The 26,650-nt window shown below is 37.3% G+C and overlaps 1 protein-coding gene across 3 annotated transcripts in view; it reads right to left on the bottom strand.

The window, feature by feature from the left end:
- satb2 (SATB homeobox 2) overlaps window positions 1–26,650 on the bottom strand; it is a 117,643-nt gene that overhangs the window by 62,902 nt on the left and 28,091 nt on the right. For all 3 annotated transcript variants that reach the window (XM_038301954.1, XM_038301955.1, XM_038301956.1), the window contains 2 exons: window positions 25,896–26,111; window positions 17,279–17,464 (listed from right to left, as the gene is read on the bottom strand). In XM_038301954.1, coding sequence (XP_038157882.1) covers window positions 17,279–17,464; window positions 25,896–26,067 — 358 coding nt within the window. In that variant the 5' untranslated portion in view covers window positions 26,068–26,111. The remainder of the gene's footprint in view (window positions 1–17,278; window positions 17,465–25,895; window positions 26,112–26,650) is intronic.

Raw genomic sequence — 26,650 nt, 5'->3', positions numbered from 1 at the left:
AAATGTGTGTTACAAAATTGCAAACTGAGTGCAATGCAGTGTTTGTGCTTTTAGTTTTGCAAACTCGGTGAGTGGTTTTGCTATACGTATTAATAGTTTTAGAAATTGTGCTACATGAATCACGATTAGCGCTTAAGCATTCAGAAAAAACTGTAATGAATCCCTTTGAGCTGCCATGTTGTAATTAACATAGATATAGAGAGGAGAAGTCGGGTTCTGATGCCTGGATGGGCGAGAACATGTGTGTTTTAATTTAACAGCATGAATAGATGAAGGTACAAATAAAAAGCACTCCTCACTAAAGCAATTTAAGAATCACTGAGGGTAATACGACAGGAGGAGATTATATTTTAGGTTCCCAGAAATTATCTTAGTCCAAAGTGGAGCTGGTGTGGGGGGAGACATTTTGCCAATAGAACAAGACAATTTACATTTAAAAAAACAAAAAAAACAATTGCATTGTCTTATTTCCAGTGCATTTTGTCTAATTATTTTATTTTAAGAGTAAAAATACTAATTCTATTGGCAAACTATCTTATTTACCTACTCAAATTAAGGGTAACTACACATCATTTAAGAAATGTTTACTTATTTCTAGATCTTTTTTCCAGCGTGTATCTCTGAAAAAATTAATTGAAGCAGATTTGGTTGCTTCATGTCACCCCGCTAACATCAAACAGTCGTGTTAACGTAAATAAATATGCTGAAGTAGTTGCAAAGGCCTGAACTTCAAAGATTCCAAAATAAAAGGCACTAAATTGCGAGTAAAAAAAGTTTTGGTATGTGTAACTGTTGGCCATATTGCAGGTGATCGACAGAGTTTGCTCCATACACTGGAAAAAATCTAAATCTAAATATGTCATATTTTCTTAAAATAAGTGAATTTGTTCTTGAATTGAGGAGGTAAGTGAGAGACTTTGCCAATGGACAATTTGCATTCAGAATAAGAAAAAACAGAATTTCATTGTCTTATTTCAAGTGCATATTATCTAATTATCTTATTTTGAGAGTAAAAATATTCATTCCATTGGCAAATTATCTTATTTACCTGCTCAAATTAAGGGTAAATACACTTAATTTAAGAAATTTTCACTTATTTCTAGATCATTTTTGCAGTGTAAATGGACCGTTCCTGCCCATTCAAATAGTATTGCGAGTTCTACAGGCAGTTTGAGAGCGAACTTCAAAGAAAGATGAGGTTCTAAGCCATGGAGATGGAGGTAATACTGATCATTATTAAACCTAAATAACAATAATATTAAATCATATTTATTGTGCACATCACTGCTTATCCCAAAGCGCTTTGAATAAAAGTAAAAGAAAATAAAGCATAACTGTTTCATGTGTGGTTATGTCTCATTAAAATGGGGGGAAATGATGTCTGATCAGGTTTATTAGGCTAACAGCAGCTTTTAGCTTAGTTAGCTCTGGTGTTTAAGGGGGGCTCAGACTGTCATAAAGCAGCGCTTTGGGTCACATGACTCATTCTGTGACGATCCAACCTTTTAATGTTACAATTTGTAGGACAAGCAGCTGACAGAGAACATCCATAGTAAAAATAATTTAATGGATCTCAAAAAATAAATACTGGGGTCAAAACTGATGAGGCTCCTGATCTTACATCAATCCCAGTCACTCTCATGCACATTTTACAGTATACAGTACAAAAAATGGAAATCTAAATGAGTTATTTTTGCTTAAACTAAATGCATTTTTTATTGAATTGAGGAGGTAATTGAGATACTTTGCCAATGGAACAAGACAATTTACATTTAAAATAAGAAAAAAAAAGTTGCTTTGTCTTATTTCAAGTGCATATTATATAATTCTCTTGTTTTAGGAGTAAAAAAACTAATTCCATTGGCAAATTATCTTATTTATCTACTCAAATTAAGAGCAAGTACACTCAATTTAAGAATTTTTTTACTTAATTCTAGATGGTTTTTGCAGTGTAAATGAATTCTTTTTTTACATCACTGCAAAAATGATCTAGAAATAAGTAAAAGTGTCTTAAATTCAATGTATTTGCCCTCAATTTAAGTAGGTAAATAAGATGATTTGCCAATGGATTGAGAATTTTTACTCTTAAAATAAAATAATTAGATAAAATGCACTTAAAATAAGACAATGCAAATGTTTTTTTCTCAATTTAAGTGCAAATTGTCTTGTTCCATTGGCGAAGTTTCTCACTTACACACTTATTTTAGATTTTTGCAGTGTATAGAGGATATTTTCAGCTTCCAACACATCAATCCCCAGGTGCTTCTGATCCAGCCCTCACTGGAAGAGAAAAGCAGCTTTTTTTAGCCCAAATATGGATATCTTTATCCGTTATCGTATCGAAGCCGTCAGATTAGTTCAATCACAGAAAAGTGAACATTAACTGCTCTGCATTATATGGTAATGAGTAAAAATGTCTTAAATAAAGTGTATTTACCCTTAATTTGAACAGGTGAATAAGATGATCTGCCAATTGAATGAGTATTTTTACTCTTAAGATAAAATAATTAGATAATATGCACTTAAAATAAGACAAAGTAATAGTTTTTTCTCATTTTAAATATAAATTGACTTGTTCCATTGGCAAGATATCTCCCTTTCCTCCTCAATTAAAGAAAAAATGACTTAGATTTATATTTTTTGCAGTGTGAGATCATGGTTTCGCGCAGAGGGCTGCCAGGTGAGCACTAAAGAAAATCCACCTGCTGTAGGCAGGACCTCCAGCCAACCAGAGGCCGCTGATAACTGGAAGCAGCAGATAAAAACCTCCTAAGGCCTCTTAGATATGCTTTATATATGACCTCAGTACTTCAAACTACTTCTGGAAGCAAATAAAACTAAGTTACAAGCTGTTTTCTGTGACCTTCTCCATGCTCGGGTGTCCAGAGAACAGCAGCTCTGCAGCTTGACCCCCTTTGACCCGTTAGACGTGGCACCGTTAGCCGTTCGCTGATTGAAGCTGTAAAGTACAGGTCTGCTATCATCCGTTCTATAAAAGCTTTCAAACCCTTATAATTGAAATAAACAATATCTCCCAGCTAATTACTGGGCTGAGCTAATTAAAGAAAGGAAGCGGTCCTTTAAATACACCGCTGGGATGCAAGAATGCAGGACACAATTCAAACAGGGAGAAAATAGCTAGGACTCTGTGTAATTTTGGTCATGGACCGCAGGGGGAAAAATGTATAATTTAAGCCAAAAATTATTCATTTAACATAAACGCTTGTTTGGAAGGGGAAAAAAAATGTATTTATTTGGAAGAAGTTTGGGAGGATTTGGTGACAGGGTGCTTTGTCTGAGAGGCAGCGTGTGTTTGTATTAGTTCAGATCATTTCTAAGGCTTGGAGGTGAACGCTGCAGGAGGCAGAGCTGTGACATTCTGCTCATGTAGAGCCGACGTCTCCATCAGGATTCTCTTCTGAGCAAACCTTCCCGCACTGTTCAGCTTGGGTCGCTGGTGGAGGATAACGTCTGCCTCACTGTTTTGTTTTTGCGGCTGTTTAACTGCAGCCCTGCAGTTTACAACCTGCAGAAGAAACGTTTTTTTCTTTGTCAACTTAGGAATAAAACCGAGTGAAACTCGCCCACATTAAACAAATACATGCTTCAAGAAAACACAACGATTTTTAACTCGATGGACCATTAACCAGTGAGTGGAGGCAAGATCAGCGTTTTCCTATAAACTAACCAGGCTCCAACAAGACAGACTCTCTTCACTGGAAAAACGACCTAGAAATAAGTAAAAATTTCTTAAATTAAGTGTATTTACCCTTAATTTGAGTAGGTAAATGAGATAGTTTGCCAATGAAATCAGTATTTTTACTCTTAAAACAAGATAATTAGATAAAATGCACTTGAAATTAGACAATACAATTGTGTTTTCTTATTTTAAGTGTAAATTGTCTTGTTCGATTGGCAAAATGTCTCTTTTACCTCCTCAATCCAAGAAGAAATGCACTTATTTTGAGAAAAAACGACTTATCCAGATTTAGATTTTTCCCAGTGTTCTTCTTCTCCCTGTTTTGTTGCATATCAGTAACAGTGAGATCATTTTAAGAAAGTAGGAAGTAGAAAGTAACATATTTGTGTTTACATTTAGGGATTAAATGTAGAAATTCCTCAGAAAAAGAGTGAAAAATCTACTTTAAACTGCAAAACAATCTAGAAATGAGCAGAAATTTCTGAAATCCGGTCCGCTAATCAGTGACTTCTGGTTTACACTGGAAAAACAATCTAGAAATAAGTAAAAAATGCCCTAAATTAAGTGTATTTACCCTTAATTTGAGTAGGTTAAACTGATGGTTTGCCAATGGAATGAGTATTTTTACTCTTAAAATAAGATAATTGGATAATATGCACTTGAAATAAGACAATTTAGTTGTGTTTTCTTGTTTTAAATGTAAACTGTATCTCATTTACCTACTCAAATTAAGGATGAATACACTTAATTTCAGAAATTTTTACTTATATCTATATCGTTTTTGCAGTGCATTGGCAAAATGTCTCCTTAACCTTCTCAATTCAAGAACAACTGCACTTAATTTAAGAAAAAAAACGACTTGAGACAGAAAGAAGGCAGACTGAAAATGTTTTGTCATTGTCTCCCTTCTATCTCTTCTTTTTTTCATCTTTTCTCTTTTTTTCTTTTTTTTCCTTTTCTTCTTCTGTTTTTCTGCTCTATTTACATTTCAGTGTCCATATAAACTGTAAAACTGCCTGCATAATTATAATAAAGCAATTTATATGCATGAAACAAGTGGAGCTATATGGCAATTGCCGTACTGCTCCACTTGTGAAAGTAAAATCTGTTGGGCTCTTTTTGGAATCAAGACAATTATTCTTATTTTCACATTGCCAGACAGGACACTGTAAAAAAAAAAAAATGAATTATCTAGATTTTTATTTTTTTCAGTGTACTTTACCGTGCAAAAGCAATCTAGAAATAAGCAGAAAATGTCTTAGATTAAGAAATTTAAGAAAGTTTAACTTAATTCTAGCTATTTTTTGCAGTTTAGGCCAAACACACTGGAAAAAGGATCTAAAAATAAGCAGAAATATCTTAAATTCAGTGTATTTACCCTTAATTTGAGTAGGTAAATGAGATAGTTTGCCAATGGAATGAGTATTTTTGCTCTTAAAATGAGAAAATTAGATAAAATGCACCTGAAATAAGACAATGCAATTGTGTTTTCTTATTGTAAGTGTAAATTGTCTTGTTTCATTGGCAAAATCTCTCTTTTACCTCCTAAATCCAAGAACAAATACACTTATTTTAAGAAAAAACAACTTATCTAGATTTAGATTTTTTTCCAGTGCACTCCCCACACTGCAAAAACTATCTAGAAATAAGTGAAAATTTCTTAAATTAGGTGTATTCACCCTTAATTTGAGTAGATAAATGAGATAGTTTGCCAATGGAATGAGTAATTTTACTCTTAAAATAAGATAATTAGATAATATGCACTTGAAATAAGACAATGCAATGGTGTTTTCTTATTTTAAGTGTAAATTGTCTTGTTCCATTGGCAAAATGTCTCTTTTACCTCCTCAATTGAAGAACAAATGCACTTATTTTAAGAAAAAAATGACTTATCTAGATTCAGATTTTTTGCAGTGCACTATTATAAATTAATGTATTTGCTCTTAATTTGAGCAGGTAAATGTCACGATATGCCAATGGCCTTAAAATAGGATAATTAGTTATTTGGCACTTGAAATAAGATAAGGGAGTTATTTTGGCTTTTGTACTTTTGTAAACATAAATGATCTTATTCCAAAGGACAATTGTCTTACTTGCCTGCTTAATTCAAAGAACAATACAATTATTCTTAGAAATTTTGACTTCATTTAATTTAAATTTTTGCAGTGTGTAGTACAACAAGCTGTTTTCTTTAGGAAATTAAATTGAACTAGAAAAAAAAAGTTTGTATTTTATATTTCTTGTTGCAAAGATCTGCGTGAAAATCATAGAACTATGAAGGATTCATAGCAAAACTATAGCAGCCAATAGCTGAATGTACACTGGAAAAAAATATAATCTAGATAAGTTGTTTTTTCTTAAAATAAGTGCATTTGTTCTTGGATTTAGTAGGTAAAAGAGAGATTTTGCCAATGAAACAAGACAATTTACACTAACAATAAGAAAACACAATTGCATTGTCTTATTTCAGGTGCATTTTATCTAATTTTCTTATTTTAGGAGCAAAAATACTGATTCCACTGGCAAACTATCTCATTTACCTACTCAAATTAAGGGTAAATACACTTCATTTAAGACATTTCTACTTATTTTTAGATCCTTTTTCCAGTGTATCAGATCTGCCTGCTCTGCACCGCAGCATCTCTTCCACGCCTGCGGTCTGACGTCACTTTTAAACGTAACTGTTTTCTTTTACTATTTAGAGGCCAAATGATATAAAGTCTAGAGTAACTTGCACTGCAGGGTTTTAGGACCTTTGGGAGGAATCTGAGGTGGCAGCTGTGCCTGTTTCAGGGTTATTGGGGTGGAGAGATAAGGGTTATAAAGGGATTACCTGTGGTGACCAAAACAAGAAAAAAAAACTGACAAATAAACTAGAAACCTGAACTTTTCAACTCTGAGATGTTTTCTTTACCAATTTATGGAGTAAATTTTGTACCATCATTTAACTGCAAAAAACGATCTAGAATTATATATAAAAAATGACTTAAATTAAGTGTATTTATCTTTAATTTTAGTAGGTAAATAAGATGATTTGCCAAAGGAATTGTTGTTTTTTTTACTTTTAAAATAAGATAACTAGATAATATGCACTTTAAATAAGACAATGAAATTATTTTTTTTATTTTAAATTTAAACTTTGTTGTTCTATTGGTGAAGTGCCTTGCTTACCTCCTAATTCAATAAGAAATGCATTAATTTAAAAAATATATTATTATTTAGATTTCAATTTTTTTGCAGTGTTGAAGGCAAAGAACAGGTTTGTAAATTAAAAAACTGGGAAAATGTAATTGAATAATGTTTTAAAATGGTTTTTGGAGCAACTTTGCTGTTTTCTAAAAATTAATTTTTCTTTTAGATTTTTTTCTATTGGAATGTGATCTGTGAAAAAAACACAAGGTGGAAATTATGCAAGTTATAAAACAGTAACTGAAAAAGACAGTTTGAAAAATTTTATTTGAGAAAACAGGAAATTTATTCTCAAAATGTTTTTTTTTCAAAATGTTTTCAAAATTTTATTCCTGAATTGCATTTTTTTTTTTCACATTTCCACCTTCTAAACACGTTATTTGCTTTCATTAATCATGGACCTTTTTACACTGCAAAAACGATCTAGAAATGAGCAAAACTGTCTTAAATTAAGTGTATTTACCATTAATTTAAGCAGGTAAATAAGATTATTTTCCATTGGAATGATAATTTCTACTTTTAAGATAATTAGATAAAATGCACTTGAAATAAGACAAGCAATTGTTTTTTCTTATTTTAAATGTAAAGTGTCTTGCTTCATTGGCAAAGTGTCTCACTTCCCTCCTTATTTCAAGAAAAAATGCAGTAATTGTAAGAAAAAAAATGAGTGATTTAGAATAAACTTTTTTCAAAATTTTATTCCTGAATTGCATCTTTTTTTTCACATTTCCACCTTCTAAACACTTTCTTTTCTTTCAATAATAATGGACCTTTTTACTCTGCAAAAACGACCTAGAAAAGAGCAAAACGTTCTTAATTTAACTGTATTTACCATTAATTTGAGCAGATAAATAAGATTATTTGCCATTGATTTTTACTTTTAAGATAATTAGATAAAGTGCACTTGAAATAAGACAAGGCAATTGTTTTTTCTTATTTTAAATGTAAATTGTCTTGTTTCATTGGCAAAGTGTCTCACTTCCCTTCTCATTTCAAGAAAAAATGACGTAATTGTGAGAAAGAAAATGAGTGATTTAGAATAGAATTTTGTGCAGTGTAAAAAGGGATGTTTGCAGAGAGCAGATGCACTGAGCTGGCTGGGATAGCATGAACACACACGGGGATCCCCCACCAACCTCAGCCTGCCCCCCCATTCCGTTGTCCCATTTTATAACATGTGAGGCAACTTCTCCAGATGGAATATTCTGCATACTTGAGAGAAGACAGCAGTTAACGACACTGTCCTGCTGCAATGACTACCATGTGTGCGACAATAAATTACAGAGTTTTTCTTCTTCTCTGCTTCGTAAACATTCTCACACGCTCACTCCACACACGCGGTGTATTTTCGTCTCTCGGGGACATTCCTGTCCAGCTCTTTGTTGGGACTTTAACGACTTTCACAGCCTCTTTTTGCGTTTTATTCTTTTAAGCATTATTTTTTTGGTGCTTGTTGCCACTGTAACGGTGTCTGCTCTGCACACACAACGCTTCACATCACACACACTCCTCAGATTGCCTATGAGAGGGATGCTGTCCTGTCAGAAGCCATTCTCATTTTTCAATCCTGAGCTGTACTAGCAGCTTTGAGACAGGCGCTGAGAGGCTGGATATGTTTCAGTTTCCCTCTAATATTTCTGTAGTACAGTACCGGTTACATGAACTGATGATACTTGTGAGAAAGCGTAAACCTTACGGTAAGGATTAAAGGCACACTATGCAACATTTTTCAGTTAATTAATGTGTTCCATAACGTTTTGGATGATTAAATGAGTCATTTCAGGTTGAACAAAGGTTTTCTCGGCCGCCCTGGTGGTCTGTGGGGGAAATACCGCACTTGCAATTGCAGGAGCACCGACCCGCAAGAAGTCTCGCGAGAGTCGGTCTTGCTTTACGGCGAGAACTGCTACACCCCCCAGCTAAAAGCATGCTCGTTGCTAGCACAGTGGCGATCATTGTGCAGTTATGCTACGTTCACACCGGACGCAGCAAAAGCAGCAAAATCGCGTCTGCTGCTTCATTTTTGCTGCTTGTACCAGTTAGTTCTGACGCGCGGCTGAAGCAGCTTTGCTGCTCTGGCTGCGCGGTGCAAAAGTGTGTCTGACGCGCGTTGGGCGGAGCTTCACTGTCCTTTCTCTGCCTTGCAGCTATATTGGAATCCCTTCATCAGCAGCCTCTGGCCGGGTCGCCTCCTCGCGGTTCACCGCGGCAGCTGGTAGGTGTTTTGCATCTAAATAATCCAAACTGCAGGCAGCAGGATAATAAAAGCCAACATATTCTGCCGGCAGATTTCTGCATTTTAAGTTAATTTAGGCTTCAATAAACTGTTTAAGAGGAGTGATCATAGCGCTCTGATCATCAGTGCTGTGTCTCTCTCCCTGCCAGCTCCCAGATCAGCTTCTCTGATTGGTTGACGCGGCGCGTCGAGCAGCAAAAATTCAATTTTTCCGTCTCGAGCAGCAGTGCGTTTGCGGCGCGTCACGCGCGTCTGTGCATATTTACGACAGTGCACTTTTACTTTCGCCCTCTGGGGGGAGCCTCGCTGGAAAATCAACACCGGTTGCATAGTGTACCTTTAATATGTGAAACAACACCTCAGGCAAACTGGAGACCGCTTTTAGATTTCTGTAAGGCAGTTTCCCAGGGTGGCATTAGAAATGGGAGTGGCAAAAAGCACTACATAAAAACATGTATTTATCTGTTAGGTGCACTGCCTGCTAACTGCTAAGAAAAAATGTCAAATGAGAGACCTGATCAAAGACGTTCTATGGGCCTTTTCATCCGGGTCAATCCATCCATCCAAAAATCTACAGTAAAATAATGAAATGATTACTCTGGATATTATAATGTAGGATGGTGTTGTATTTCAGCTACATGTAGATTATTAAAGGATTATGGAGGATTTTTTAAAAAGACCCGCCGTCTCCACTTAAAAAAAAAACATTCTCTCAATTTCTCCTCGTGCACGACCTCTTTAAAACGTGCTGTTCTCATAGCAGACATGTTCACAAGTCATTTTTTTGCAAGTCCAAGTCAAGTATCAAGTCTAGAGTAGGCCTGTTGCAATATTAAATTAATCGCACAATAAATTCTAATCATATGATTAATTAAAAATAAGTACAATAATTTGCGTGCTTGCTTGTTTCTCCTTGTGTTTTCATCTCCTTCACTGAGACGGTATAGCTTAAAGGTCGCTATTATAACTATGGAATGATCATTATCTTGAACTGGTAAATGAAAAATACATGCTTATATGTCACGTAGCGTTGTCACGTAGCGTTGTGATGAGTGGCGATCAGTCAAGTTAGTAAAACAAAAAACACTTAAAAAATAAAATATTCTTCACAAGTCGGAAGTCGCGAGTCTAAGTCGAGTCTGAAGTCATTAAATATGCGACTTAAGTGCGACTCGAGTACGAGTCACAAACTCGAGTACCCACCTCTGTCTCATAGTTCATACAAGCTAACGGTGTCCACATACAGCGGGAACTCTATAGAGGACTTTAGAGTGAACTCATTTAACTGACCGTTCAGACAGATGATCACTGCTTTTTGCTCCGTCGGTCACGTAACTCCCGCTCAACTGTACGGTGCATGCGCCATCTTTGTTATTAGTCGCCGAGTAGCCTATGGTACCCGACAGCCTATGGCGACAGCGCACCGCTGTGACAGCAAATCCCATAGTGCTTTGCGAGGTGAGCTCTCTATGCAAAGCATTCTGGGATATATCTGCCTCTTCTGAGGCCTTTCTTTTCTACACTTTTTCTCTTCCGACCGTCAGCCATTTTCAAAGAACCGCGGTGAGAAAGGTGAGCTTCAATGACCGTCTGAAACCGTAGCTCACCGCTGATATATGCCTGAACGTGAGCAGAAAATGATAGCTAACGGGACGAGTATGTCGGATAGCCTAACGCAAACATATCACCAGAATGATTGACAGTTGGGAAATAAAAGATCATCCTCTATGCCTTTTAGGTCATTAGCACAGGGATGTGGCCGAGTGACCACAGAGACGGAGTCGAGCACAGACCCGGCGGAGTCTGACTGCGAGCCCAGACTAGTAACTGAACTCTATGGTTGGTGGAACAAAAAGTACGGCGTTAAAAGTTTCAGAAACACTGAATTAACTGATGTCAAACAGAATCGCATCATTTAAAGCTTCTTTCCCACTGAAATTAGCAGGTTAGCGTTGATTTTTCTAACAGGGGCCAACCTGCTAAAAATCCCAATTTGGCTCGCTTCCTATTGACAAAAAAAGCTTGGTCTAACACAGAGATGGAAAGTAACAAAGTACAAATACTTCGTTACTGTACTCAAGTAGATTTTTCTGATATTTTTACTTTACTTTATTACTTATTTTTATGGCGACTTTTTACTTCTACTCCTTACATTTTTACACAAATATCTGTACTTTCTATAGGGTGACCAAATGTCCGTATTTCCCGGGACATATCCGTATTTCACGTCCTGTCCCGGGCGTCCCGGGTTTTTTTTTAGAAAGTAAGGAAATGTCCTGATTTCACTGCGCACGACGCTCCGTGTGACATAATCCCTGAGCCGCGTCAGTGCGGGCAGCCCTGTTCTTAATCAGAGGCTCTGTACGAAAACCTGGGCTGCATCCTCCAAGGACGCAGTCCACCTAGACTGGATCCTTCGAAGTCCTTGAAAATACGGAGGCCGGAAGAGTTTTGTCTGTAAATTCGAACAGGTCCACCCTTCGGTGGGTTTTACCGCTGTATGCTCTGTTGCTTAGCAACCGTGAAAGTTGACACACAAAGCAGGAAAAGAATGAATACCGAGGTTTACAAAACTGTTTGTTTATTTATTTCTTTTTTTAAAAGTTAAAGTGAACAAAGACTACACTCACAAGAATCCAGAGTGGAATAAAGATTCCAACCACCGGGAGCAGGAACTAATAAACAGTGATTGGCAGTAGCGCCGCTACATGTAGCGAAGCTATTAGTTTAACTACATTTTCCAGTAGCTTGACCGTAGCGTCGCTGCTTTATTTATCAAGTAACTTTCCTGTAGCGACGTTATTGTTTTGATCAAGTAGCGACGTAGCGTCCACAAACGCTACAAAATCCAGGGCAAAACTAAGAAATGAAACCAGGTTTTCTATTTCTAAACAACAATCAGCCACAAGCTACTGTAAATAGCAGTTTCAGCTGACGCTCTTATAAGTGGCGTAGTAGCGGAGGCACACTCAGTAGGGTTAAACAAGCGCACCCTTTCCGAGGCTGTCGTTCTATTGGCTGGAAAGGTTGCTAGGCAACGATCCAACTGCAGTCTGAGAGAGCAAAACAAATCCGCAAGCAGAGCCTACGGGTTTGCGAGCGTAACAGAGCGCGGTTTGTGCGCGAAGAGAAGGAGGCAAGCGAGAGGAGAAAATATCTGTGCAAGAAGGATAAAATCTAAGAGAAGAAACAAAGAGAGAAGAGAAAATATTTGAGAGAGAGCGCATGTTTTGAGTGTGAGCATTATAAGTTCTGAGAGCAAGAAGATGAAATTCTTTTCTCAAATTGAAATGATGTGCTCTTGCATTATGGCAGGATAATTCTCCCATATCTATGTGCCACTAAGATACTCTAATTAGAGAGCAGTAGTGAAACTTCCATATTGTGTTTTCATGGCCTAGTTTACCTGACAGGATGTTTACATAAATCTGTTTTTAGGCTGTGCACAGATAAGATTTTTTATGGAGGAACAGCTCTACCGTATATAAAATAAATACATAAATAAATAAATGCTCAATAAATAAATAAATAAGCATTCAATTAATTGCCTCCAAAAATACAATGAATAAATATGTAGGTAGAAATTAAATTAAATGGTGAGACATATATATGTATCTCTTAATTAGCTTCTTTATTTTTTCACCTTCTTTTGTAAACAGTTTTGTTTGTTACTTGAATCAACTGTTTAATTGAGGTCTTTTGTAGGGTTTTGTTTTCCCTAGAGATGTCCATTGAATGCAAACTCATAGCCATGTCTCGGTGTGTAGAACACTACACAGTACCTTTAATTTGGTTCTAATAACAGCAGATTGTTTACTAGTTTGTCTACTAGTAATTACTTTAGTTTTTATTTTAATATGCTGATCATAAAGCAATGTTTACACTGTGATATGTCATTGGCTGATCTTTAATAAATATTTTAACTAGTGTGTCAGACTCATTTTGAATTGACATTAGGTTGGTACAACGTTAAGTAGCTTCTGATGTAGTTAAGCTACTTTTAACACATTAGTGTAACTTAGCTTGCTATAATTCTTTAGGTGGTAGCTGTTGTGTAGTGAAGCTTAATTTATTGTTGAGTAGCTGATAGCTTAGCTCACTATACTGGACAAGTAGCTTGCCCAACACTGCAAATAAAATCAAATGTAATGATAGAAACCTTAGTCAGTTAAATAACCTGCTGCTGTCATTCTGCACATCTCTGATGTTGCTGCTATTTTCAAATATCTATTACTGTAAAAATGTCCATAGCTGCATATTGGTTATTTATTCTCCAGTTTTATATTGTTAAAACACTTTACAGTATTTTATTGTTCATATTCTAACTCTTCCGTATTATGTTATTCTTATACATTTTTCTAAGGTCCACATTTGTGTGACTATTTTCAATTATCTTTCTGCTGCTGTAAATCTGCCCATTGTGGGACAATAAAGGGATTTTCTATTCTATTCTATTCTATAAAAGGGGTAGAAAGATATAAGTAAATCTAAACAATGTATGTATAAAAATATATCTGCAAAATCTCTAATATTCAACAACAAAAAATACTTAGTTAAGCATATTATGCAAAACAACAATAAAAAAATTAAACTATCAGATTTATAGTTCCCACCCAGCAGATATATTAGAATCTGTCCTTAAATTCCAGCCAAACCCATTTACACAGTAACAGATAAAAACCTTCAGATAAATCAAACATTACCGCCACATATCTGACTCAATAACCATTAAAACAACTGTTTTCATTCATTTCAGACGGAACTATTCACTGACTGGATTATATTAAACAGAACTTCCAATTTTCCCCACTGTTCTGCGCCAAGTAACATTTCCTCTGATCACAGAGCAAATCCCGATGATGAGACATTTGTTCTTTCAAACAACCCCCCCCCGCTCCAAGGTGTCCTGGTTTTCCCAAATGAAAATATGGTCACCCTACTTTCTACTCCTTACATTTTAAAAAATTGTCTCGTTACTTTAGTTTTGAATCATTTCAATGGAGTTACCGTTATTATTTTTCACGTCATCAATACCAAATTCAATCTAATTGGATGGGAATCTACGTTGCATTTGACGCACCACTACAAGATGAATCGACAGATTCGGCGGTATTCATTGGCGGCAAATCATTGCAGCTTGGTGGCGGTGGCGTTAGCATAGTAGCATGGACGACGAGATGATTGAAAATGAACACAACGGAGATCTAGTCCTATTGGCAGACATCCATTTAAAATGTAGGCAACGGCATGAAAAAAGTGGTTTCTACTTTTACTTTTATACTTTAAGTAAATTTACAAGCCTGTACTTTGTTACTTTTACTTGAGTAAAGAAGTTTAATCAGTACTTCCACTTTTACCAGAGTATTTTTTAACACAAGTATCTGTACTTTTACTCAAGTACGGAAAGTGAGTACTTTTGCCATCTCTGGTCTAACCCCCCATCATGCTGGGTTACAGTTGATTATATCGTCAGTCTGACAGAAATCAGGAAGGTAAACAATGGAGAGCAACTTGAATGAAGCCTGGGTGTAGTCAGTGTGCTTTATAGTTTCTCTCTATTATCGAATGTAAACAGAGTTGTTTTACTTTCTAGATCAGACTAGCGCAGTGTGTTGACGTCCATATTATGCGCACAACGGTATCATGTAAATTAGTGGGTTGACCCGGGTACGGTGTCCCGCAGCATGCCGAATGGAGCCAAACCATTTAAAGGCTACTGTAACGCGAATCAGTTGCCGAGTTGTTTGACCTAAATAGACACGGGTCAGTGAGCCATTCCCACCACCTCTAAAAGACGATTGTTCCCAGTTTAAACAATTTTTTTTTGGCCAGTGGGAAAGTTAAGTCATTTGGAGGTTAGAAATGATGAAGATGTTAATGGCTGTTTGTTTCAGTAAACTTATCACTTATGTTCTTAGCAGATGAGTTGTTCATTTTTTACCGGATATTTCTAAAAAGTACTTAAAGCGGAACACCGTTTTTTTTTACATTGGGTCCTTGATTTTACGTTATTCCATCATGTTCTACTCACCCATATGAGTTTAGTGTCATTTGGAGCCGTTCTGAAGATATTCCGTTAGGTTATATCAAGTAACGTCTTCCTATGGTAACGACTTGAAGGCACAAACTAAACTGTTCATCATTTATTCTTTATGGTACGCCAGCATTCAGAACATGGAGGCCAATCACTGTCTCCCAGACATCCACGGTTATATTTTTTGTATTTATATCTTTTAAAAACAAAGCGGAGCGTGTATGACATCATTCGCGCGCGCCGGCTACCATTCATTCTTCCTGTCCGCTGAACTGCTGCGTTTTCCTCCCATGCCTGGAAGATGTCTAGTGCTGCTACCACAGATGATCTCGCTCTCCAAATGGAATTTAACGATTCAGATTAGCTAGAATGAATAGAAGAGGTAGAGCGTAGCCGGCTGTGGCCCGGTCTGCCTGTCACAACTCCAGTCCGGCGCGCAGAGCCACATGAGGAGTTAGTTTATCGTTACCTTTTCTAACACAGAAAGTATTTATAGATCGTTTTGCCTGTCTGCTTCTGTCTCCTTGAACCCCAGTCGGCCTCAGCAGATGGCCACTCACACTGAGCCTGGTTCTGCTGGAGGTTTCTTCCTGTTCAAAGGGAGTTTTTCCTCTCCACTGTCGCTACAAGCATGCTTAGTGTGAGGGATTGCTTAAGAGTCAACGATGCAATCTGGTGATAGAAAACTTTGAACCAATCTGACTGGATAATCAGGTTGAATTGTCTGTGAAGTGCCTTGAGATGAAATGTGCTGAGTATTGGTGCTCTATAAATAAACTGAGACGCTCTGTGTGCCTTTCTTCTCACCCAGAATTTAGTTCTATTGATTGACGCAAAAACTGCCATTGCTATTAGGTGTAGCACTGGAAAATATCGAAATCTAGATAAGTCATTTTTTCTTAAAATAAATGCATTTGTTTTTGTATTGAAGAGGCACCGGAAAAACGACCTAGAAATAAGTAAAATTTTCATAAATTAAGTGTATTTACCCTTAATATGAGTAGGTAAATGAGACAGTTTGCCAATGGAATGAGTATTTTTACTCTTAAAACAAGATAATTAGATAATATGCACTTGAAATAAGACAATGCAGTTGTTTTTTTGTTTTTTTTTTTAAGTGTAAATTGTCTCGTTCGATTGGCAAAATGTCTCTTTTACCTCCTTAAACCAAGAACAAATGCACTTATTTTGAGGAAAAAAACAACTTATACAGATTTTGATTTTTCCCAGTGGGTAAAAGAGAGATTTTGCCAATGGAACAAGACAGTTTACATTTAAGATAAGAAAATACAATTGCATTGTCTTATTTCAAGTGCATGTTATCTTATTGTTTTATTTTAAGAATAAAAATACTAATTTCATTGGCAAACTATCTCATTTACCTACTCGAATTATGGTTAAATAAACTTAATGAGTTAATATGAGAATAATAATTAAAATAATCCAGGTTTCATAATCATATCTGTCACTAGAAGTATTGTTTAAAGAAAAAAATTGAAAATCCCCTGACAAACATGTGTATGAGTCAGAGGTATTGCTGCATTTCTGGAGGTCTGGAGTCTGACCTCTGACATCCCACTCAACTTATCCCAGTTCGTAAAACCAGGATCCATCCGCGACACACAGATGAGATGTTTCTCCTACCAAAACCTCAGAGACTCAGACCTGAAGTGTTTTATGCCTCTATGTGATTTTGTTGATTTATTGATTCAATGTCAGACAGTGAAGAAACAGGATCATGCACTGCAAAAACGATCTAGAAATAAGTAAAAATTTCTTAAATTAAGTGTATTCACCCTTAATTTGACCAGGTAAATGAGATAGTTTGCCAATGGAATGAGTAATTTTACTCTTACAATAAGATAATTAGATAATATGCACTTGAAATAAGACAATGCAATTGTGTTTTCTTATTTTAAGTTTAAATTGTCTCGTTCCATTGGCAAAATCTCTCTTTTACCTCCTCAATTCAAGAACAAATGCACTTATTTGAGGAAAGAATGACTTATCTAGATTGGCAAATTTAGATTTTTTGCAGTGTGTCTTTATCTGGGCTTGATGTTAATCAAAGACTGACGCTCTGAACGTGATGCAGACGCATGCTGACTCTCTGACTGACCGTGGGCCTGAGCGGCCGAGCTGTGGGAGTAGCCGAGCGCCAGCAGCGCCGTCTCCACCAGCTGGGAGAAGAGAATATCTTTCCTGACGAGGACAAACTCAGCATGCTCCTCTCTTCCCTCGCAGCCATCGCCCTGCAGCCCTCCGTCCGCCTGCTCCACCACACAGAAGACTGGGATCATCAGACCTGTTGAGGAGGACAACAAGTTAGATAAACAAGGACGTTTCCTTCAACGCTTGCATCCGTTTTCGTATTTTTAAGCATTGAAAAACCTTAAATGTGCTTTCATTAAACAGCGATGAAGAGTAAATAACCTTTTCCACTGCTGTTAGAAAAAAACACCATCCAGCTGCTTAACAGCCAATCAGATAAGAGCGACTCCTCTAACAGACATGCAAAACCAATATACAAAACAGCCACCGTGATAAGAGCGGCTGCTCTCATTAGGACATTAATAACCGTTACAAAAGCCATCACTGGTCCGCAGGGCCACAGAAGAAAATCCAAATCTGACCAATCACACTGGAAAAAACGACCTAGAAATAAGTAAAAATGTCTTAAATTAAGTGTATTTATGCTTAATTTGAGCAGGTAAATGAGATAGTTTGCCAATGGACTGAGTATTTTTACTAAAGAACTACTTTAAAATAAGATAATTAGATTATCTGCGCTTGAAATAAGACAATGCATTTTTTCTTATTTTAAACGCAAATTTTCTTGTTCCATTGGCAAAATGTTTACCTCCTAGATCAAAGAACACCCTGCAAAAACGATCTAGAAATAAGTCAAAATGTCTTAAATTCAGTGTATTTATCCTTATTTTAAGTAGGTAAATGAGATAGTGTGCCATTAAAATTTGTATTTTTCCTTTTAAAATAAGATAATTAGATAATATGCACTTGAAATAAGACAATGCAATTGTGTTTTTCCTTTTTTTAAATGTACATTTTCTTGTTCCATTGGCAAAATGTCTATTTTACCTCCTCAATTCAAGAACAAATGTACTTATTTTAAGAAAAAATTACTTATCTAGATTTCGATTTTTTCCAGTGTAGAAATGATCTGGAAAATATCTGAATGTCATACCGACAACATATTGCTCTTTTCCTCAAGTAGGCAGCAAAATGTTTGGTGTGTCTAAGTAAGGAAAGTTTGGATCAAAGCAACAACCTCCAGAGTGTCTGATGACTTCTCAACCCACTGCTACAGACGCAGACAACCATTGCTTTGACTAGGGCAGGGGTCTGCAACCTTTCATATCCAAAGAGCCATTTTGCTCTGAGTCTGACCTCTTTAGAGCCGCAAAGTAGATGACATTTTAGAAAAACAATTTGTTTTTTTTATTATCTAGTATAGGAAATTAGTTGCCATCTTAAACAACCAACAATGTATGTATTTTATCTTTTAAAATAATATTAAAACACATAAATTCCAAGCTAATTAAAAGGAAAGTGACTCTAAAAACATATTTCTGGTTCTTTTAATGTCCTTCTTATCCATCTTATAAAAAACACTAAAGCTTTTAAGACTGGTATTTATTTTGTAGTACATTATTTAGGTCTTTATATACATTTTAGCCACTTTATGAGCCGCTGCAGAGGGTCCAAAGAGCCACATGTGGCTCTGGAGCCATAGGTTGCAGACCTTTGGACTAGGCCATTCTAACAGGGGAACAAACCATTTTACTGTAGATTCCAAGTGTAGATAAATTAAACTTAGGCCCCGTCCACATGAAGTCAAAACGAACACGAAACGCTAATATTTTCCAGAACGTTTGTCGTAAAGACAGAGACGTAAAATAAATGTGATCGTCCACACGAATGCATGAAAACGCTACAAAATATATGCCAGGCCTGTAAGTGGCGCTGTGGTGACAAAGCAAAAATAGGCGAAAACAGGCAACGAAATGTTGGGCATGCGCAGTAATATTTATACAACAACCAAACCGGAAAACCGCTCTGTTCTTCCTGGAGATATTCCAGAAGAAGAAGATTCTGTTGTAAGCCCGACAGCAGGGTGAGTAGCATGAGCAGCAACCATTCAACACAGTACGGCGCCATTGTTGTTGTGATACTGTGTCACGCATGCGTGTTTAGAGGCGACGCTATGACGCATGCGTGTAAGAAAAAAAATGCCGTTAGAGCTTAAAGATGGAAACGCGAAAACGGCGTTTCAAAATCTTCCCACTCTGAAGGCTGAATAAAAAAAAGATAGTTTACAGACCCCCGAAACGCCGGCTTCGTGTGGATGAGAGGCTGGTTTGGTGAAAAATTTGTGAATTTAGGCCAGGGTTTGACTTCGTGTGGACGGGGCCTTAATCCTGAACAGAGTCCCTGGTACTGGTGAAGGAAAGCATCCCACAGCATAATGCTCCCACCGTTGTGTCTGCATGTGGATGAAAGCTGGTCTTAATCAGAACACCTTCTCTGCTGTGGTCAAGCTTCTAATGGTTTTCTTTGCACAAAGTCCTTCTAAGAACAGAACCTAAATAGTTGCTTTGTTCCTTCCACTCCCCTGCAAAAGCCCTGTGTGTATTTAGCTGATCCTGTTTAACTTATCCTGTTGATTTAATTTATCCTACCTGAGCAGCAGACCTCTGCAGCACCTTCACAGTCAACATAGGCCTCTTAAGCTGCAAAAACAATCTAGAAATAAGTTAAAATGTCTTGAATTAAGTGTATTAACCCTCAATTTGAGTAGGTAAATAAGATGATTTGCCAATGGAATGAGTATTTTTACTCTTACAATAAGGTAATTAGATAATGTGCACTTGAAATAAGACAATGAAACATTTTATTTGTTATTTTTTATTTTGAATGTAAATTGTCTTGTTCCATTGACAAAGTGTTTCAATTTCCTCCTCAATTCAAGAAAAAATGCACTTATTTTTTTTTTAAATTACTTATTTAGATTTAGATTTTTTCCAGTGTCACTGCACTGCAAAAAACAATTGAGAAATAAGTAAAAATGTCCTAAATAAAATGTATTTACATTTAACTTGAGCAGGTAAATAAGATGATTTGCCAATGGAATGAGTGTTTTTACTCTTAAAATAAGATAATAAGTCATTATGCACTTGAAATAAGGTAATGCAATTGATTTTTCTTATTTTGAATGTAAATTGTCTTGTTCCATTAGCAAAGTGTCCTACTTTCCTCCTCAATTCAATCAAAAATGCACCAATTTTAAGAAAAAAATTACTTACTTGGGTTTCTATTTTTAAGTGTGACAACTTTCAACATATTCTGATTATCAGTTCGTATGAAATCGTACGAAAAGTTATGCACACTATTTTGTACGTTTTGGACGTTTTTCCTCAAAAAAACACATCAGTGCGCTGCGCATGCGCTGGCAGAAAAAAAAAGGTGATCCGCGGACGGACGTAAAAATGGGAAAAACAGTGCAAGAATCACTTATTCATGTCTCTAACTGCGTTGCTTGCTGTTTTATATCTTAGGGTTAGGGTTAGGGTTAGGGCTAATGGTAATTTATATTCTAGATTCGTGAATGCTGCGTCAGATGCGCATACGACGAAAAAAACGTCCAAAATGTACGAAATTACGGTGCATAACTTTTCGTACGATTTCATACGAACTCATAATGAGAATACACTGCAACTTGGCACTCAAAGAAATAGAAATCTAAATGAGGCATTTTTTCTTAAAATAAGGGCATTTTTTCTTAATTTACGGAGGTAAGGGAGACACTTTGCCAATGGAACTATTATTTTGCCAAAGTTTTGCAATGTGCTTAGACAGAGACATTGTTTTAGAGCCTTTCTCTGCTTTAAAGTTGTCATTTGTCCTTCAGCAAACCTCTGGTTCCCCCAGACGACCTGTTTAATGCTGTGACTGGGTGACCTCTGAGGACGGGGACTTTGTTCAAAATGAATCGCAATTATTTTACTTTAGCAACATATTTTCCCTTTAGGTTGAAAACCATTCAATCCTTTGTTTGGAAAGTGGAACAGCTGAAGTGCAATGAAGATAGAGGAGAAACCTGCCTGTTCCTCCTGGGCTTTGCTCCCTGTACGGATCTAAATCCAGATATTCCTCTTCTTTGCTCTCTCTCCAGTCTGGACCTTTTTCCTGAAAGGATTTTTTTTTTTTGGGCCACGTGTCAACTTGCAATTATTTAAAGTCCCCTGAAGAAATGATGCACTGGGAGCATTAGGCAGCGTCCCAGCTCTAATAATACAGTGTTTCTATTTTACCGTATGGCCAGCAAACCCACCCACATGGCCACACACACACACTAACACAGCATCAGGACCCCCCTCCCCCCACAGACCCTGATCCATCTCCTCCATTGTTTTAATCAGTCAATTCCGATATTTCTATTTCCTCCTCATTAATCACTCGGCTCCCAATCCTCCAGGCTCTCATGGAGTGAATTACACACTGGAGGACCGAGCCAATTGAAGTAAGTGAATTTTCCCCAACAGGGAAATATAACTGTCAACACGGAGCAGCTTTCTGCGACCGGCGCTCCTCTCCCTCCGTCTCCAGAGCAGCCTGTCTTCTCCGGCATCTTGTGAGTGGATGATCTGGTTTGGATGATGTGATGTTTCCTCAAAACCTCTAATCCCTCTAATATGATTGAATGGTGATATTAAAATAAGATCTGTGTGTTTTGGCAGGTTCTGAGTGTTGCAGCGTACTAAAGCTCGCATGCACTTCGGTGGCGCAGCCTACATGTGTGCGTTTGGCCCCCATCCTTGCAGCAGCAGTGCGGTTTTGGGGGCGACACATGGAGTTTCCTGTGTTCAAAGTCAACCCGTCATTATAACAAGCCAGGCTTCCTCTGAGCGCAGGAAACGCCGTCCTTCTCCCTCACAAGCCATCCTCCATCCACATCTTCTTCTTCTTCTTAGCGTGTTATCGTTCATTCTGTCGTTTCCCAGCGGTCGGACCTGACCCTCCAGCTGATTTGTTAACTCTTCTTAACCACAGAAGGATTGTCTTCACAAACTCTTCAAACCCACAGAAACGGTTTTGTTTTGCTCAAACAAAATAGAAAAAAAAAGATCTAATGTTGGAATATTCCAGCATAAATTTGAAACAAACCACATAACGTCAAATAAATTGATCGGTTTTCATCATTGTGCTGCACGTTTAAAAATGAGCTCTATGAAAAGGCTTTAGTCAAAATTTCCAGAAAGCAGCCATAAAAGAAAACCTTCTATGTCCCTTTTTTACAGCAAGACATAACTGCCAATAGAGACACTAAAATATGACATCTTTTCTTAACTGGGGCATAAATTAATCCAGGATATTACCAGACATTTTTCTTTCAAATGCATCCGAATGGAAAAAAAAAAATCACATTGGAAAATCTTTCACAGACACTCAGAACTCTTTTTTTTTTATTGAACCTCTAACACCAGTAGGACTTTGATCTGCTGAAGAAATTCTGCAAAAAAATTTTAACAACAACCTGTTTTACAATATAAGCTACGTTATTTGTAGACATAAAGGCTGTGATGCTACATGTAGCACCAAAACCCAAACATGCAGACATTAAAAAAAAAACACATAATCGTCTGCGTATGAGATCACCTGCATGATTTGATCTTAAGCAGCTCAGTAATGCTGAAGTGGCCATTTGTTTTCTTTACCAGAGTGGAAAATATTTCAGTCCGGCAAATATGGAAAGCCATGAGGGTCACAAAGTGTGCATGAAACCGCAATGTCTGGCAGAGACTTTTAGACTCTAAATAGGCTCTTAGAAACTTACTGAACACCTCAGGTGTCAAACGGGTGCTGAGGAAAAATACCGATTAGAACCAGAGGATGTTTTCCCGTTTCATGCTAGGAAGTTAATAGGAATCTTGTTTTGATACTGTTAGCTTGCTAGCCAGCTAGCTAGCAAGAGTACAACGTTTTTTTACCTTTAAAAACTTAAAACATCAAAATATCTGCTTGAAATGTGAAATTTAAGATAAAAATCATAGACGTGTTTTGACTTTTCTGTTTCATAAGATTTTCCTTGCTAACTTCTGTGCTAATTGTGGAGGCTGCTCCAACCAATGACGTTATTACTCAGGGTTAGCGTCTTGTGAATGTTGTCTCTGCAGCGTGGTTTGGCGTTATACGGTAACAGCTAGGGGTGTAAATCACATCCATCATGGCGATTCGATTCAGTATCGATTTCCTGACCCAACGATTCGATTATTTTCGATACTCAAGAATACCACGATTCGATTCGATTTGATTAATCGATTAAATTAATCGGTTAAATTTTTTTTTTTTTTTTTTTTTTTTTTTTTTTTTTTTTTTACACCTTAGAGGCTAAACAAAGTTTCAAGTTTGGAATAAATCAATGAAAGCTGTAATATCATTATGAATTTTCTTTGGAAACAACAGCAAATAACAGAAGTAGAAAAGTTGCATCAAAAAATACTGCAAAAATACTGCACAATATCAGTGTAATGAGTTCAATGCAATACCTCGGCTCCAGAGAAACTGTCCAACATATTTTTTTAGAATGTAATAAATATACTCAGGAAAGAGAGATGTTGCGTAGAGAGTTAGACAGGAATAAAAATAAACTAGATATAAGGGAATTGTTTCAAAGGTTATCTGGGGATGTAGTTTTTGGGAGTATTTTGAATTTTCTACGAAGAACAGGTATTTTAGGGAGAATATAATAGTTTGTCTGGTCCATACTCCATTCTGACCGCTGTTAGCTGACCGCAGACAGCGCAGCAGACAGGAGGCCGGCTTGTTTTGTTTTTATGACCGAAATTGCGGAAAACAACTAGTGAAGTTTGACCCGCTAGAAGAGCGAGGTGCGTGAGAACGCTGGGACCCTTTTTCCACCTGGATCTCCGCCCTTTTTGGCCCTCATGTCCCTCCGTCGTCGGACTAAACTCGCCCCCACTTCTTCGCTGCCTCGGCCGTATCTAGACCCACAGCGTGTAGCTCAGACCACGCTTCAATACTGAGCATAATTTAAAAATGTCTGCATCAGGCTCACTGCAACACACTGCTGTAAGAGTATAACCAGGAAGCGAGGTAGGAGGGCAAAATAGGTTTAGCGCCACCGCAGCACGGGAGGAGAATTACGCCCAGGAGCAAATGGATAAAAATAGACTGGAGGAAAAAAAAAAAAAACATGGATCGATGCATCGATACAAAACGAATATTATTTACACCCCTAGTAACAGCCATTCAAAATGGCCCTTCCCAGTGAAACGCCAGCAGAATCGCAGCCCACTTCCCTGCAGCTCCAAGAAAAATCCCCTCCAACTTCCAGCCACTGGCCTTTTCCTGCGTGCAGTGGCCAAGGGGTGGCCACGGCCACACTGTTCAATGCCCACCCCACTCACCAGTGTAAATTGTAGTAGCATCAGCTTAGCATTTCATCCCATTATGCACAGCCAGCGACGTAACATTAAAAAACCAAGATATGAGGAGGTGTTTACTGAAGTCTTTATGATTTCTACAGGCAGGTTTAACACAATAGTAGATTAAAACCTGGAAATTGTGGCTTTTAGTTTCAGTGGCCACCCAAAGATTTTTAGTAGCCCCATCTGGCCCCTCAATGAAACATTTCTGAAGGCACCACTGCCTGGATGGCATATTGTTTTACTCTGATTTCACTGAATTACAGGGTTTAGCCAGGAGATGACGCTTCTCTTTAGATCTTAATGTCCACAAATCATGAGAGAAAGAATATTTTAGTATAAAGATTTATGTTTAAAAAGGAATTGTAGGGGACCAGCCAAGGGCCCATCAAGGAAAGTGGGGGGATTCTCGATAGCTACTACTGTAGATCTGTCTTTGGGAGGCTTAGTTTTCAGTTAAAGAATGACAATAAACCTAGCTGTACTATGTGTGTGCCATCATGTGCCTTCATTTATGTCTTAAAGCTAATGTTTGGAGAATGAGCCTCACACTGACCACAGATGACCAATTCTTCAAACTTTCTGACGTATTTTTTCCAAATTAAAAGTTGCTGGACATTAAATCCCTGAGAAAGGTTGCCTGTGTTTCTACCAACAAAGCTCTCCAGGTCGTTCTTCATTAATGCAGCTAAAGCTGGTGATATGCTAAGGGAATTGACGTGATGGCTGTTGCTGTATGGAGACAATCTCCCATCTCACCATCATATTGATGCATTTCTGTATCAATATGTTCCTGGGCTGGTATGTTTAAGACGTAACCAACGTCAAGGTCACTGGAAACACAACATAGCAACCAAGAGGAAACAACTTTCACAGCTAATGCGGGGATCGATAATCCAGAGTGACTTGTATAAATCTTGTTTATATGGAGCAATCTCCTTTATTTGGTAAGGCTGTGTTATACAGTTCCCTCCTGACTTATAGATTAACAGCTCAAGGCTCTCAGCTCTACAGCGTGGAACAGGGAGCCAAACTCAGCCCATGTGGCTCCCAGCTCAGCCAGCGACTGTCTGTGGGTTTGGAGAACAACACTGCTAAAGCCTTCTGGCAGAAAGAAAGGATCTAAAAACCATCATGCAGTGTTTCAATCATTTACGACACTTCTTCTTTAAATTTATGTTGTTGTAAGTCACCAATTTAAAGTATTTGAATGTAGAAAAAACACATGATTACCACTTGATTGCATTTCTCTGTGAGTTTTCTGGTTACCTCCTAGGGGCCGAGATGGGGCTCCATTGTGGCGACTTCGTGGGCCTGTGGGGCTCCCGTTGAGCTCCAGTCGGCTCTTCTTTCCTGGTGGTGGGAGACCGCTGAGGTCTGGGCTGCCTCCCCTCCGCTCAGGACTACCTTGGGCGACAGGACTCTCCCCGCCTCGCTCCATCCTCCTCCACACCCCCAATGGAGCTCCAGTCAGAGAGAAAGAGTCTGAAGAGTTTTCAAAGCGGAAAAGAAAGGAATCAGGAAACCAGATCTGACACAAAATATTTTTAAAGTCATGATTTCATTCAATAAGATTTAGATTAAAGCAAAAACCATTTAAAAACTTCCTATCACCTTTTGATGAAATATGCAAACAGATTATGAAAGAAATCCAGACCAACACTGCAAAAAATATAAATCTAGATAAGTCATTTTTTCTTAACATAAGTGCATTTGTTCTTGGATTGAGGCGGTAAAGAGACATTTTGCCAATGGAACAAGACAATTTACACTTAAAATAAGAAAACTCAATTGCATTGTATTATTTCAAGTGCATATTATCTAAATATCTTGTTTTAAGAGTAAAAACACTAATTCCATTGGCAAATTATCTAATTTACCAACTCAAATTAAGGGTAAATACACTTAATTTAAGAAATTTTTACTTATTTCTAGATCGTTTTTCCAGTGAACACGGCAAAAAATGTAAAGATAAGTAATTTTTTCTTAAACTAATAGCATTCTTTTCTTCAATTAAGCAGGTA

This window comes from Cyprinodon tularosa, unplaced genomic scaffold, assembly GCF_016077235.1.
Source record: "Cyprinodon tularosa strain WSP-4 unplaced genomic scaffold, ASM1607723v1 ctg479, whole genome shotgun sequence".
NCBI lineage: Eukaryota > Metazoa > Chordata > Actinopteri > Cyprinodontiformes > Cyprinodontidae > Cyprinodon > Cyprinodon tularosa.
This window is presented reverse-complemented; position numbering and strand designations above follow the sequence as displayed.